Source organism: Oncorhynchus mykiss, chromosome 5 (assembly GCF_057628025.1).
Source record: "Oncorhynchus mykiss isolate SJ-2025 chromosome 5, ASM5762802v1, whole genome shotgun sequence".
Taxonomy (NCBI): Eukaryota; Metazoa; Chordata; class Actinopteri; order Salmoniformes; family Salmonidae; genus Oncorhynchus; species Oncorhynchus mykiss.
Window position 1 is genome coordinate 58,454,572 of NC_143026.1, and position 16,807 is coordinate 58,471,378.

The 16,807-nt window shown below is 43.8% G+C and overlaps 1 protein-coding gene across 14 annotated transcripts in view; it reads right to left on the reverse strand.

Moving 5' to 3' along the window:
* cdc14ab (cell division cycle 14Ab) overlaps positions 1 to 16,807 on the reverse strand; it is a 49,779-nt gene continuing 32,972 nt past the window's right edge. For 3 of the 14 annotated variants that reach the window (XM_021603449.3, XM_090235333.1, XM_090235337.1), the window contains 5 exons: positions 16,036 to 16,204; positions 13,690 to 13,793; positions 12,641 to 12,688; positions 9,748 to 9,879; positions 1 to 3,606 (listed from right to left, as the gene is read on the reverse strand). In XM_021603449.3, the coding sequence (XP_021459124.3) occupies positions 3,558 to 3,606; positions 9,748 to 9,879; positions 12,641 to 12,688; positions 13,690 to 13,793; positions 16,036 to 16,204 (502 nt within the window). In that variant the 3' untranslated portion in view covers positions 1 to 3,557. Of the gene's footprint in view, positions 3,607 to 8,395; positions 9,645 to 9,747; positions 9,880 to 12,640; positions 12,689 to 13,689; positions 13,794 to 16,035; positions 16,205 to 16,807 lie in introns of all 14 variants that reach the window. The other 11 variants (XM_021603445.3, XM_090235329.1, XR_016496176.1 and 8 more) reach the window with 10 other exon arrangements.

The window sequence follows — 16,807 nt, forward strand, 5'->3', positions numbered from 1 at the left end:
ATCTTTAAAATGTGTTTTTATTTTGTTACTTACTTTAGAAACCTGCATTAACTGTAAATGTAAAATATATACACTGAACAAAAAATATACAACGCAATATGTTAAGTATTGGTCCCATTTTCATGAGCTGAACCAAAAAGATACCAGAAATGTGCTATTTGCACAAAAACGTATTTTGCTCAAGTTTTATGCACACATTTGTTTTCATCCCTCTTAGTGAGCAATTCTCCTTTGCCAAGATAATCCATCCACCTGACAGGTGGGGCATATCAAGAAGCTGATGAAACAGCGTTGTCATTACACAGGTGCACCTTGTGCTGGGGACACATTAAAATATGCCGTATCACTAACTCTGATGGACATTCCTGCGGTCAGCATGCACACAATTGGCATGCTGACCACAGGAATGTCCATCAGAGTTAGTGAATTGAATGTTCATTTTCTCTACCATAAGCCACCTCCAACCCCATTTTAGAGAATATGGCCATATATCCGACCGCAGACCACGTGTAACCACGCCCAGGACCTCCACATCCGGCTTCTTCACCTGCGGGATCGTCTAATGAAACTGTGGGTTTGCACAACCAAAGAATTTTGGCACAAACTGTCTCAGCGAAGCTTATCTGCGTGCTTGTCGTCCTCACCAGGGTCTTGACCCTACTGCAGTACAGCGTCGTAACCGACTTCAGTTGGCAAATGGTGACCTTCAATAGCCACTGGCATGCTGGAGAAGTGTGCTCTTCATGGCTGATGGCAGACAGCGTGTATGGAATCATGTGGGTGAGCGGTTTGCTGATGTCAACATTGTGAGCAGAGTGCCACATGATGGTTGTGCGATTATGGTATGGGCAGGCATAAGCTATGGACAATGAACACAATTACATTTTATCAATGGCAATTTGAATGCACAGACATACTGTGACGAGATACCGAGGCCCATTGTTATGCCATTCATTCGCCGCCATCACCTCATGTTTCCGCATGATAATGCATGGCCCTATGTCGCTAGGATCTGTACACAATTCCCGGAAGCTGAAAATGTCCCAGTTCTTCCATGGCCTGCATACTCACCAGATATGTCACCCATTGAGCACTTTTGGGATGCACTGGATCGATATGTACGACAGCATGTTCCAGTTCCTGCCAATATCCAGCAACTTCGCACAGCCAAGTCATTGAAGAGGAGTGGAACAACATTACACAGGCCACAATCAACAGCCTGATCAACTCCATGCGAAGGAGATGTGTCGCACTGCACGAGGCAAATGGTGGTCACACCAGATACGGACTGTTTTTTCCCCTGGTCCACAGCACTACCTATTTTTTTAAAAGTACAGTAGCTGTGGCCAACAGATGCATATCTGTATCCCCAGTCATGTGAAATCCATAGATTAGGGCCTAATGCAATTATTTTAATTGACTGATTTCCTTAAATAAACTCAGTAAAATCTTTTAAAATGTTGCGTTTATATTTTTGCTCTGTGTACATACAGTAGACATTTGCATTTTAGTATGCTTACTGTATGAAAAATACTGATCTACAGTTATAACATTTTCTTTACATACTGCTTGAAAAAATATATGCATGTAAGAATTTTGCTATTAAAATTGTACATTTCATGGAGGTAGAACACCTGCATTAAGATTCTCCCATTTTGAAACAAAATAATGTCACTGCCAGGAATGTACAGAGGTCTAAAATAATAACAAAAATGATCAAATCAGTGATAAACAAATGCTTCTGTATCCATTTTTTTTCTCTCCCCCAAATCAATTTCAATATTCAACTACATAAAATAAAAAAATAAGAAGCATCCAAATATATGGATCTATTGTTACAAGGTCCAACAGAAAATGTACTTAGTTGGGCCATCGTAGGCCATACTCATTGGTAGAACACCAGCTTTGATAATGACCGCTGCATTGTGCACCCAATGACATCCAGCATTACAGTCTAAAGAAAGCATTTTTTGGGGGGGACAGTTGTGCTTTTCAGTTTTTTTTTTTTTTTAGGAACCTCTACCTGCAAAAGTTCTCTCCATCTACAAGCTGAACTAATTATAATACACACAAGCCAGGAAAAACAGTCTCTGACTAGTTTTTACATTCAACACAAACACGCCACACAACATGGAAATATTTCAGTAATAGCGATGAACTTCCACTGCGCCTTGAATTATAAAACAAACATAATTGGTTCTACAGTAGGGTGTGTGTGTGTGTGTGTGTGCGCGTTTAAAAATAGGCTGCCACAAAATCAAGTTTCGTAATCTACAGCGAGTCAATGAGTGTCGAATAACACTGAAAATCTGCTCTTCCTCTAGTAATGACCACGGTTTGAATCATCCTTTTGGTTCGTCATGCTAAACATACAGTACATAGTCACAAGGCCTACAAAACGCTGGTTGCAGGTATGACTTTAGTATTTATCCTATAGTTGTCCCATTGATATGCAAATCTCCTGTAGGCTTGCGACAGAGGAGAACATTATTTATTAGTTCCAATTGAAACCAGTCGATTGAATTGACTTAATCAAAATCAAAACATTTTTGTTTTAGAATAGTGAAGAAACAGCATTAATTTCTTCCCTATTTGTAATTCTCTTCCATTCACATCTCTTCTCTAGAGCCCATCACCAGAGGACTGCAAACATGATCTCTAGACAACCCCCTACACACACGGTAACCACTCGCTCACATGGGCACATACGTACATATTCTCATAGTCTATGGTACGTACATGCTACTACATGCACACGCGGACGTACACCCCCACCCACGCACAAAACACAATCGTAAATAGGAGAGCACTTTACCCTGAGCCTGGTCCTGTAAATACATTGTTGATAAGGAACACGGCTCGCAAAATACCGTAAGCCGTCTCTCACAATCTCACATATTTTCATCTAGATGTATTGTTAGTGAAGTAGTTACACTCAGAGACAAAAATAGAATTGTCGTAAACCAAAACATGTTCTTTAAACCACTTCTAAATAAACATTTCTTTATCCAGGCAACAAAATTGTCATATTTCATGTATAAAAACATTGTCTAAAATTATTATTATTATTTTTAACTATTCCCCCCCCCAGTACAAGTCATGTGTACACAGTATTAGCACATAAACATATAAAAGAAAACAGAGATATGTGATACAGGAAAGTCTATATGTCCGGATCTCAGCTTTAAAAGAAAGAGCACTCACAGTCACAGCCTGGCCAAACCTAATCATAGCTCGCCAGAAAAAAAAGGGGGAAAAAGCTGGGTAAACAAATCGCCCTTTGTAAGCATTATCCAAACAGTGACTGCAGTTAGGGTGGATCGAGGCCGTCTGAGGCTGACATAAGAAGCCCAAAACTCAAAGTTCCATGAGCACTTGGGAGTTTGTGGCTGTCAATGTGCCCGTCTCCAAAGACCACACCCATTCAGATGCCACGGTTTATTAATTTTTCTTTCAGTATGTAGGAGAGAGTGGGGGAGATATTGCGAGAGAAAAAAAAGGGGGTGGGAGACCCATCCCATCCAGGTCAGAGGTCCAGTGTCAAGGTGTCTGTCCGGTCAACGCAGCACCACCGATTTAGTATTGAACATATTCAGATTGAAGGGACTGCAAGAGATGGAGAGGGGAGACAGAGACAAAATATGACAGTGAATCACAGTGGATTATAACACGGCCTCTGGCTCTGATGCAAATAGAAAAGCAAATCACTGCATCTAATTGTTCAAGTGTTGACAAGAAAAAAAACAAAAGGGTGAAGGTTGTTATCTAACAAGCCTGTGTGAAATATTCTATTCCTAACAGGTTACACTTGAACGGTTGGTTACAAAGGTATAGAAAAGCCATTCAAATAGACAATTTAAATGCCAAATGCATTTTCCTGGACGAATGAATAGATTTATGGTGGACAAGACAGACAGGGTGTCTGTGTGTGGGCAAGAGTAGGAAGCTGCGGAGGTAGAGAGCAGGAATTAGCAGGACTGGCAAACAGATGGGGATGAGATGAATTGTGCAAGAAGGACATGGGATTCTGATAGGGTATTGGAATTCTGACAAAGGAACAACTCCACTGACTGGCAAAACAAGGAGACATTAATACAATATTCTCCATACTCAACCACCCCCCTCTGCAGTGATGTAAAGTATTTAAGTAAAAATACTTCTTAAGTAGTTTCTGGGGTCTGTACTTTACTCATTTATATTTTTGACAACTCTTACTTCACTTCATTCCTAAAGAAAAAAGTGTAGTTTTTACATACATTTTCCCTGACACCCAAAAGTATTGGTTACATTTTGAATGCTTAGCAGGACAGGAAAATAGTCCAATTCACGCACTTATCAAGAGAATATCCCTGGTCATCCCTACTGCCTCTGATCTGGTGGACTCACTAAACATACATGCTTCTTTGTAAATTATGTGTGATGGAGTGTGACCCTGGCTCTCTGTACATAAAAAAACATTAAAATAATAATTTACTTTAGATACTCAAGTATATTTTTAGCAATTACTTTTACTTCTGATATAGTGCATTTGGAAAGTATTCAGACCCGTTGACTTTGTTACATTACAGCCTTATTCTAAAACATTTTCCCCCTCATCTACACAATACCCCATAATAACAAAGCAAAAACAGGTTAAGACATTTTGAAAATGTATTAAAAAAAACTGAAATATCACATTTACGTAAGTGTTCAGACCCTTTACTTAGTACTTTGTTGAAGCACCTTTGGCAGCGACTACAGCCTCGAGTTCTCTTAGATATGACGCTACAAGCTTGGCACACCTGTAATTGGAGAGTATCTCCCATTCTTCTATGCAAATCCTCTCAAGCTCTGTCAGGTTGGATGGGGAGCATCGCTGCACAGCTATTTTCAGCTCCCTCAAGAGATGTCCAATCGGGCTCCAGGCCTTGGCTGGACAACTCAAGGACATTCAGAGACTTGTCCCGAAGCCACTCCTGCGTCGTCTTGGCTGCGTGCTTAGGATCATTGTCCGGTTGGAAGATGAACCTTCACCCCAGTCGGAGGTCCTGAGTTCTCTGGAGCAGGTCTTCATCAAGGATCGCTCTGTACTTGACTCCGTTCAGCTTTCCCTCGATCCTGACTAGTCTCCCAGTCACTAGCGCTGAAAAACATCCCCACAACAGAATCTTGTTTCTCATGGTAAGAGTCCTTTAGGTGGTTTTCGGCAAACTCCAAATCGAGCTGTCATGTGCCTTTTACTGAGGCGTGGCATCGTCTGCCCACTCTACCATTAAGGCCTGATTGGTGGAGGGCTGCAGAGATGGTTGTCCTTCTGGAAGGTTCTCCCAACTCCACAGAGGAACTCTGGAGCTCTGTTAAAGTGACCATTGGGTTCTTAGTCACCTCCCTGACCAAGGCCCTTCTCCCCCGATTGCTCAGTTTGGCCTGGCAGCCAGCTCTAGGAAGAGTCTTGGTGGTTCCAAACTTCTTCCATTTAAGAATGATGGAGGCCATTGTGTTCTTGGGGACCTTCAATGCTGCAGATATCTTTTGGTATCCTTCCCCAGATCTGTGCCTCGACACAATCCTGTCTCGGAGCTCTACAGACAATTCCCTAGACCTCATGGCTTGGTTTTTGCTCTGACATGCACTGTCAACTGTGGGACCTTATATAGGCAGGTGTGTGCCCATCCAAATCATGTCCAATTAATTGAATTTACCACAGGTGGACTCCAATCAAGTTGTAGAAACATCTCAAGGATGATCAATGGCAATAGGATGCACAAACTCAATTTCAAGTCTCTCAGCAAAGGGTCTGAATACTTAAGTAAATAAGGTATGTTTTTTATTTTTAATACATTTGCAAAAATGAAAACAAACTTTTCGCTTTGTCACTATGGGGTATTGTGTGTAGATTAACATTTTTTTTTATTTAATACATTTTAGAATAATGCTGTAACGTAACGTTTGGAATAAGTCAACAGGTCTGAATACACTGTACTTAAGTATATTTAAAACCCAAATACTGACTTTTACTCAAGTAGTATTTTACTGGGTGACTCAGTTTGAGTCATTTTCTATTAAGGCATCTTCACTTTTACTCAAGCATGACAATTGGGTACTTTTTCCACCACTGTCATAAGCACTGTCTGTCACATCACTTGTTATCTTCTTTTCACACCGTTTGTGGGCTGGTGGTTGTGGCTGCTAGTATGGTATGTGTGTTACCATCACCTAGGAAGGGTGAGGGGAGTATATTGGAAGATAGATGAATTTAAAGAATATTATCCTTTACTTATTTAGTAGGCATAGGCAAGGTGATGGGGATTGAATGTGAATTAACTTGATATCTGTGCAAGAGTAGCAAGTTTTGAGCCAGCCAATCCTAAACTGTTAAATGAATGATAACGGTGAAACAATCTAGGTTGGCTGAGAAGCATTGGGTGAGAATTCTGGCACTGGCGTTGCTGGCGCAAGTGTGGGAAGTTCCGGGAACTAGCCTCAGATGTCAGTCCATTGTGGTCAGGGCCTATGAAAGGCCTCCATGAGTTCATGGTAAAGGAAGGAGGTGGATTACTGATCTCGCCTCTCAGGAAATGAGTGAGCTCTACAATATGACTGAGTCTGGCACTGGACCACAACTAACAACTGCTTTTTGGAAGGGAGGTTAGGATGTCCCTAGAGAGATGCTTCCTTCTGAGGGATGGATGAATGCGCTTTACTCCAATAATAGCTTCTACAAATGGATAACAACATCGTTTAAAATTTGCACGTTGTACAAAACATTAGGAACACCGTCTCTTTACATGACAGACTGACCAGGTGAAAGCTATGATCCCTTATTGATGTCAACCATTAAAATCCACTTCAACCAGTGTAGATGAAGGGGAGGAGACTGGTTAAAGAAGGATTTTTAAGCCTGGAGACAAATCAAATTTTATTTGTCACATGTGCCGAATACAACAGGTGTAGACCATACTGTGAAATGCTTACTCACAAGCCCTTAACCAATTGATACATGGGTGTGTGTGTGCCATTCAGAGGGTGAATGGGCAAGAAAGAAGATTTAAGTGCCTTTGAACGGGGTATGGTAGCAGCTGTCAGGCACAGCGGCTTGTGCCAAGAACTGCAACGCTGCTGTGTTTTTCACACTCAACAGTTTCCCGTGTGTATCAAGAATGGTCCACCACCCAAAAGACAACCAGCCAACTTGACAACTGCGGGAAGCATTGGAGTCAACATGGGCCAGCATCCCTGTGGAACACTGTCGAGGGGGGACACAAAAACATTTGGCCACACTAAGCTTGCAGTCACACAGATCCACAGTGTAATTGCGATCCACTTGCATCTACCGAACAGCAGCACGTGTTAGAAGTTAGTGTCATGTTTAAAAAGTGTTGTTTGATGTCTCAGTTATTTTATTTCCTTTTGTTAAAGCCAGAAACCTGAAGGAACCTTGTTGACATCCAGCCAATCACCCAACCACATGTGATTCCAGGAGGAATCACATGACTGTTGCCACAGCCAATGAGGCCAGTGCACAATGGCCCTTTGTTTACACAGATTCAACCTGGTTTGTCGTTAAAGCGCATTTCCAGTTTAGTGTTTTTTCTGTTGCAGAGCTTTATTATTTTTAATTGGTATGTGATGCTAGGATCCACTCAATAGAGGTGAATAAGAAAGGGATAGTTTGGTATCTACTTCACCAGAGTCTGATGAACTCATGTACACCTTTCTTATGTCTGTGTCCAGTATGAAAGAAGTTAGGAGGTTAATGCTAACTAGCGCTAACTAGCGTGTGCTAATGCTAGTTAGCAATTGTGCTAGCGTTATTTAGCAACTTCCATCAACTTCGGGCAGAGACATACAATTTTTATCTGTTCTGGGGAAGTAGATAAAAGGGCCACATTGCCAAAATCCCCAAGTATACATTTAACAGGTTAGGAAAGAACAGAGTGAATTAGCTAAATGTCTCCCCACCAATACACAATGGAAGAGGAACTTCATTGTTCATAACACTAATTAGGGTTCTGCCCAAATGTTCCAGTAAATGCTTTCAACTCTAGATGGGTGGCTGGTGTGAAATGGCCTAATAGCCGTAGTTGGTGTGTATGAAGTAGGCATTTAGAGTGGAACTAGGCCATAGTAGGTCCTTATTCAGCACCATGAAGACAACAGACAAGGAATAGAGTTCAGTGGAGCCGCCAGAGAGTTAAGACACACAAACAGCGGAGAAGCTACAGCAGCAGCAGGAAGAGGACGACTGGCTACGATCATAACAAGACAACATCCACACAAAAAGGAAGGAAACTTGTGTTTGAGGGACAAGTGCAGAGGGGAAACACAAGAGGTCAAAAAAGGGTCACAGTGGAAATACCAAAAAGATGCTACTGTTTGAGTTTTGTTTTTTCAGGTGGTGAGCACACACACTTACGGGGATTGAGCGACTGAGGTAGCGGCCAGAGGGTCCGCTCAGGCCGGAGTAGCCCCCCTTTTGGGATCTGTAGGGGCCATAATCCTCAGGCCTGGGCCCCAGCCTGCCTGCAGCGTGGTGTGGGGCCCCCGCAAGGCCACCGTGGCTGAAGATCCCGGCGGGGGAGGAATTATACTGATTGTTGTTGGCCTCGGAGTGGTGGTAATTGGTGCCGCGCGAGCCGTTAGCCACGTAGCAGGGACCAGGAGCCGTCCGGCCCGATGGAGTGATGGTGACGATGGACGAGGGGGGAGAGGAGGGTGGTGATGAAGTGGGAGCGAAAGGCAGCTTCTTATTGTCCTCACCGCCGTTGGCTGCATACAGGTTGCCTAGGGAGCTGGCTAGCCTGGAGTTGATGGAGGAGCTGAGATGTGTGGGGGGTGGACAAATATATGGAGGGAAAGGTAGCAGGAGTGGGAACATATAAATACACAGGGACACACCCCAAACAAACACAATGACAAGGGGATAGCCACTGCCTTTGCTTTCACAGGCTAAGGACAGGGCAGCTGCCTTTGAGTACATTGGCTCTGATAGGAGACTGATTAACACACAACCGGTTTATACAATCAGCTAACAGTGGAATAGGGGATTGAGTCAGACATAGACAATCTATATTGTCAATGTGCAGTCTGATGCAGGAGCCTGACTACCCCATGTTAGTGTAACGCACACCTTCGGCACTGCAGGCATTTTGCCAGATTCACTGGGGGGGAATCTGGAGTTCTCATTGCCATGGCTACCTACCTACACACTCACAGTTATATCACGCAGTAGAATATAAAAAGAAACATTCACAAATCCTCCACAGAGCAAAGTAGATCCGGTAGTGCTCAAGGGGGAAGAGGTTGATGATGCATATTTTCTCGGTTGTGTGTATCTGCCTGTGCCGGTCTCTTGCACAGCAAAATGCGGGGGATTTACATTCAGTCTGTTGGGAAAGCGCACTGCCTGCAGCACATCAACCCTTTATGTGAATCGGTCTAGTGAGCCCCACACACAAACACTGTTCTGCCCTGCATATCCTTCCACTGGTTCTCAGGGCATTGGTTAGTCACAGACAGGCAGAAACACAACCAGGGGACTGAGACAGCCAAGAAAGATATGACAGGAAAGAGCAAGAAAGAGGGGGAAGAGAGAAAGGCTATAGAATAAACCAATCTACAGGAGGCAAGAGAAAGGGTAAGTGGATAAATGGAGGGATGGGAGGCTACACAGGATGAAAAGGGAAGAAAGAAAGAAGTGTTTAGATAAAAATAAAATAAAAAGAGGAGTAAAGGGTAAGAAGCTTCCGGGGAGGGGTGTAGGCTCACCTCTTGAGGTTGGACGCTGAAGAGGAGCTGCTGCCGATTCTCTTGGCGCTGGCCGAAGCAGAGGATGACGGGACTTTGGAGGACTTGAGAGGGGAGATGGTGCCCTGAGTGCCCATTCCGAGGTTCATCCTGCTGGGAGAGAAAGAGAAAGATGATTTGGACGTCCATATTGTGAGGTGGAGTAACAAACGTAACAGCCGTTAACAGAAGAAAACAACTTTTGCCAACATACACAATAGTGTCTTCTACTACACACGTAGAAAACATGATCTTGTCGGGTACACAAATTGGATAGTGTACACCCCTTAGACACTAAGGACCTACAGTACAAATCCCATTGTTAGAAACAAACAGCGTATGGGCAAGACTTCAATGACGACATCCAGTGAAAGATGTACCCAGTAACACTAGACAACATTAAGGAACGGTATCTGAAGGACTATTTATTAGGTAAGGCACTTCAACAGCACTATAGTTGAATCTTCAATATTAGTATAATATATTTGAAGTGTGAAGGGAGTGGGAATGAATGAGATAATAGGAGACAGAAAAAAAAAAAGATAGTTCTGGTACGAGGCATCACTCCCAGCTCCTTCATAAAAGCAGTCGGTCTTTGCTGCTCGTGGGCATCCGTGAACTATCAGTCTGTACTGGGCTGAAGGACTCTCTTATTTCAGGAGAGTACAACAATTAGAGATGTGCTAGCCTGAGTAGCCTCTGCCTTTCAGTGACACACACACGGAGACACACCTTTGAGTAGATGAAAGGAAGATGGCTAAAGTAGTGGGAGGAGAGAGCTGTCTAAGGGCACTCTTCACTCGCTCCTCTTTGAGGAACACTTATTAAGGGCCGTACTCTAGCACAAAAGAGGGAGTTCAATTTCCATCCCCTCTTTTCACACTCCAAGCCGCCTCTCCTCTCCTCTAAATCGGTCCCATACACGTGCTTAGCAGATGTTATTGCGGGTGTAGTGAAATGTTTGTGCGTCTAGATGACAGTGCAGCAACATCTAACAATTGCACAACATATACCCAATACACACAAATCTAAGTAAGGAATGGAATTAAGAATATAGAAATATATGGACGAGCAATGTCAGAGCGGCATAGACTAACATACAGTAGAATAGTGTAAAATACAGCATATACATAGGAGATGAGGGGCGGCCTAGTGGTTAGAGCGTTGGACTAGTAACTGGAAGGTTGCAAGTTCAAATCCCCGAGCTGACAAGGTACAAATCTGTCGTTAACAGGCAGTTAACCCACTGTTCCTAGGCCGTCACTGAAAATAAGAATTTGTTCTTAACTGACTTGCCAAGTTAAATAAAAAAAATAAAAAAATGAGTAACGCAAGATATGTAAACATTAAAGTGACATTATTAAAGTGTCCAATGAAGTCTGTGTATTTAGACAGCAGCCTCTCTGTGCTAGTGATGGCTATTTAACACTGATGGCCTTGAGATAAAAGCTGTTTTTCAGTCTCTCGGTCCCAGCTTTGAAGCACCTTTACTGACCTCGCCTTCTGGATGATAGCGGGGTGAACAGGCAGTGGCTCGGGTGGGTGTTGTCCTTGATGATCTGGTTAGGGTAGGGTTTTAATAATCCCAGTGGGTACAACATCTCCTATACACTTCCTGATAAACTCAGTTACCGTTTCAGTGAATTCGTCAATATTATTCTCAGAAGCTACCCGGAATATATCCCAGTCAAAACCATCTTGAAGCGTGGATTCCGTTTGGTCAAACCAGCGTTGAATAGTTCTTAGCACGGGTACTTCCTGTTGAGTTTCTGCCTATAGGAAGGGATGTACACAAGGTGTACACGGCCGTGACTATAATCAAAGTAAATGAGTAAATGTAAGTAAATGAACTGAGAATCCAGATGGCTGGACCGACTCCAATAGTATATCCCGAGAGAGCCATGTTTCCATGAAACAGAGTATGTTACAACCCCTGATGTCTCTCTGGAAAGAAACTCTTGCCCTGATCTTGTCAACTTTGTTATCCAGGGACTGAACATTAGCGAGTAATATACTTCGGAAGCGGTGGGTGGTGTGCACACTTAAGTCGTGCCAGAAGACCACTCCTAGTACCCCTTTTCCGCCCGCGTTGTTTTGGGTCGGCCTCTGGAATCAGTTCAATTGCCCAGAACAAAGGATCCGCTTCAGGAAAGTCGTATTCCTGGTCGTGCTGGTGAGTAACCGCCACTCTGATATCCAACATTTCTTACCAGCTGTATGTAATAACAACATTTTCTGGGCTAACAACGTAGGAAATAATACAGAAAATAAATAAATACTGCAAAGTTTCCTAAGAACCAGAAGCGAGGCAGCCTCCTCTGTCGGCACCACCTTAAAAAGTTACTCGGCGTACACGTCACTGACAAACTGAAATGATCCACCCACACAGACAGTGTGGTGAAGGCGCAACAGAGCCTCTTCAACCTCAGGAGGCTGAAGAAATATGACTTGTCACCTAAAACCCTGAAAAACTTTTACAGATGCATAATTGAGAGCATCCTGTCTGGCTGTATCACTGGTAAGGCAACTGCACCACCAACAACCGCAGTGCTCTCCAGAGGGTGGTGCGGTCCACACAACGCATCACTAGGGGCAAACTACCTGCCCTCCAGGACACCTACAGCACCCAAAGTCACAGGAAGGCCAAAAATATCATCAAGGACTACCACTGTGTTGGATGTAGCCTAGTTCCAGCTTGAGTTGAGTTGTGCTTTACTTTGCACTGAATTGAATGACTCGAGAGCGAGAGCGAGATGTTAATGCCACTTATATTGATGAGACTGTGTGAATTGTGTTTTGTGACAGCAGTTCAATCTGTGTGAGTGAAAACTGGGCAAACAGACAAACAGCAAAATCAACACTATTGTAATGGTACCTAAAAGGTTGGGACGGTGACCTGGTGTGCATTTTCATGTCTTCAAGTCTGAAAAAGAGACACAAAGATGGAGGGTTCACACGTCCAAAGGCAGCATGTTTGCACATGTATATATTTACTTAGAGCACAGGGTATGGGGAAAGTAGTGATTACTAAGTCATTTTGGAAGAGAGCATCCATTAGGCTACATGACTAAAACGAAAGCTTAAAAGTGACTTTCTAGAGGAAAACCAAATTGAGTATTTTTCAACAGAAACCCCAACGTGAAACAGAGCCATTATCCTGAAAATTCTGCTCTGCCTGGCAGGGCCTGTGTTATTTCAGCTAGATAACCATGGAAACCTGAGCCCCGAATCAGATCAGAGCAACAGACTGTCTTACTTGTTAGAACAGTGATCCCACATCTTTTTTGAACTGTGGCCCACCTTGACACGATATACAATTCTGCAATACACCTAAAATGTCCCAATTAATTTAGTTTTTTTTTATAGATTAAATACAGTTAATTTGAAATATTCATAGTTTTCATAGTTCCTTACTCTAACTGGTTAATGCGTGTACCTCTTCAAGAGGTCAGGTAAATTAAGTCTTTAGTTTTAACAGTTTATGCTAGAGACTAGCAGTTCTCTTCATTATAAAAGGTGAAACCACAGACAAAGCCATGTTGTTTCTTTCTATAGCAAGAGGCTGTGGTATAAAGTAAGAAATCATCACGATAAGGAAAAGTTGTGCGGCACACCTGAGAGTTCCTCGGTTGGGAACCAATGAGCTAGAAGACGGAGCTAGACAGATGAATTTAAGTCATTCCAGTTTACAACTGTCCGCCAGCGAGGTGGTTTTCATGCCTCCCAGAATTTTTTCCTGTGGGTTATAACCTTAAATATGCATTACTTTCTGTAGTGCAGAGGACGAAGTTCATCAAAATGTGGAAAGCAATACTGCTAAGGGAGGAAAGGCTGAATTCCTCACCTGAGATCTCAAAAAGGTGCCAACTAATAAGATGGGAGGATCTTAAAGGGGAAGTTTGAGGTATCCATGGCAATTCTTACCTTAGGGCTCCCGTTGTGGCAGACCTGGGCTGCCGCCGGCCCTTTAAGGCACGCAGTTTATCTCCTTGGGTCATGCAGAGCCCGTTCTCTCCAATGTAGTCGTTCTGTGGAGAGAACGCATGAACCCGTAAGATATGCGCCGAAGCATGTACAGTAGATCACGATGAAACAAAGCAGAACACGCCCGTGTTTTGTGCATAAGAACAGCTGTCTACGGAAATAGCTCTCCCACCCCTATAGTATGTCTAGTGCTGGTTTGATAAATAAACTCAGCAAAAAAATAAACAAACATTCTGACTGTCAACTGTGTTTTTTCCCCAGCAAACTTAACTTGTGTAAATATTTGTATGAACATAACAAGATTCAGCAAATGAGACAAACTGAACGTTCCACAGACATGTGACTAATAGAAATTGAATAATGTGTCCCTGAACAAAGGGGGAGTTCAAAAGTAAGTCAGTATCTCGTGTGGCCACCAGCTGCATTAAGTACTGCAGTGCATCTCCTCCTCAGTTTGCACCAGATTTGCCAGTTCTTGCTGTGAGATGTTACCCCACTCTTCCACCAAGGCACCTGCAAGTTCCCGGACAATTCTGGGGGGAACAGTCCTAGCCCTCACCCTCCGATCCAACAGGTCCCAGACGTGCTCGATGGGGTTGAGATCCAGGCTCTTCGCTGGCCATGGCAGAATATTGACATTCCTGTCTTGCAGGAAATCATGCACAGAACGAGGAGTATGGCTGGTAGCATTGTCATGCTGGAGGGTCAGGATGAGCCTGCAGGAAAGGTACCACGAGGGAGGAGGATGTCTTCCCTGTAATGCACAGCGTTGAGATTGCCTGCAATGACGACAAGCTCAGTCCGATGATGCTGTGACACACCACCCCAGACCATGACAGACCCTCCACCTTCAAATTGATCCCGCTCCAGAGTGCAGGCCTCGGTGTAACGCTCATTCCTTCAACGATATACGTCGAATCCGACCATCACCCCTGGTGAGACAAAACCGCGACTCCTCAGTGAAGAGCACTTTTTGCCAGTCCTGTCTGGTCAAGCGACGGTGGGTTTGTGCCCATAGACAATGTTGTTGCCGGTGATGTCTGGTGAGGACCTGCCTTACAACAGGCCTACAAGCCCTCAGTCCAGCCTCTCTCAGCCGATTGCAGACAGTCTGAGCACTGATGGAGGGATTGTGCATTTCTGGTGTAACTCGGGCAGTTGTTGTTGCCATCCTGTACCTGTTCCGCAGGTGTGATGTTCGGGTGTACCGATCCTGTGCAGGTGTTGTTACACGTGGTCTGCCACTGAGGATGATCAGCTGTCTGTCCTGTCTCCCTGTAGCGCCGTCTTAGGCGTCTCACAGTACGGACATTGCAATTTATTGCCCTGTCCACATGTGCAGTCCTCATGCCTCCTTGCATGCCTAAGGCACGTTCACATAGATGAGCAGGGACCCTGGGCATCTTTCTTTTGGTGTTTTTCAGAGTCAGTAGAAAGTTCTCTTTAGTGTCCTAAGTTTTCATAACTGTGACCTTAATTACCTACCGTCTGTAAGCTGTTAGTGTCTTAACGATGTTCCACAATTGTTTATGGTTCATTGAACAAGCATGGGAAACAGTGTTTAAACCCTTTACAATAGAGATCTGTGAAGTTATTTGGATTTTTACGAATTATCTTTGAAAGACAGGGTCCTGAAAAAAGGGAAGTTTTTGCCGAGTTTACATTAGGTACGAAATAATACACCCTAGACCTCTCAGATTTTCTTCAGGTCAACAGTTGTGTGATTCATTTGATATAAATAATTTGACCCTGGGATAAGAGTACAAGATCAGAAGCAAAAATCTACTGTCTGTCCTCACAGCCCCCAGAACTTACGGACAACCACCGACTACGCACACACACACACTCTCCGCAGGGAAATCGAGTCAGCCTCCACAAGAGTAGACAATACTTAGTCATCCCCACGCTACAGCTCCAAACAACAGAGGGGGTAAGGGTATGTGAGGGTAAGGGAAGCAGGCCACCTATAACTGAACATTCTAGAAGGAACACTAGAATGGTTTTACATCAAAAGTGGGGGGAATAGCTGTAGCCTCAGATGTTTCACATCCACGGGGATATTGGGCATTATCAGGGTTATTAGGCACCAAACAGAAAATAACAGATTAAAAACAGGGTTGAAACAATTCGGAATTTCCTAAGTGAACACAGGGTTGTATTGATTATGGTGAAACAAGTGTTTCTTATTGGACAAGTTCAGATACTCCCTCGCTGTTTCAGTTTGTTTTTATTCCTTTTAGTGCCTAACAAACAGGACCCCGGGAAGTGTTGTGGGGTGGCACTGACCTCTTGGAGGCGGTCGATGCTGTGGGACTTGAGGATGCCACCAGGGCTGGTGGTGAGGGTGGGGTTGAGGGTGAGGTCATCCATGCTGGAGGTGAGGCGAGACACGCTCCTCGGCTGCTTCTGCTGCGAACGCTGCACGTCTCCTTGCATCCACATGGCTGCTTGCCTCCTGACAGAGAAACAGATTGGCGAGAGCGATGAGCGGAAGACGAAAAGGGAGAGAAATATGGAAAGGTGTGGGGGGGTTGAGGAGGGAGAGAGGTTGCATTAGGACGTACTCACCGACCGTGTGACCTTAACTTATTTGAGATAGGGGGCAGCATTTTCACTTTTGGATGATAGCGTGCCCAGAGTAAACTGCCTCCTACTCAGTCCCAGATGCTAATATATGCATATTATTAGTAGTATTGGATAGAAAACACTCTGAAGTTTCTAAAACTGTTTGAACGATGTCTGTGAGTATAACAGAACTCATATGGCAGGCAAAAACCTGAGAGAAAATACAAACAGGAAGTGGGAAATCTGAAGTTTGTAGTTTTTGAACTCAGCCCCTATCAAATACACAGTGGGATATGGGTCATTTTGCACTTCCTAAGGCTTCCACTATATGTCAACCGTCTTTAGAACGTTGTTTCAGGCTTCTACTGTGAAGGGGGGCCGGATGAGAGCGGTTTGACTAAGGGGTCTGGCAGCAGCCTCGTTCTCAGTTACGAGCATTTCACATGAGGTAGCTCTCGTTACATTGCTTTTCTACAGACAATGGAATTCTCAG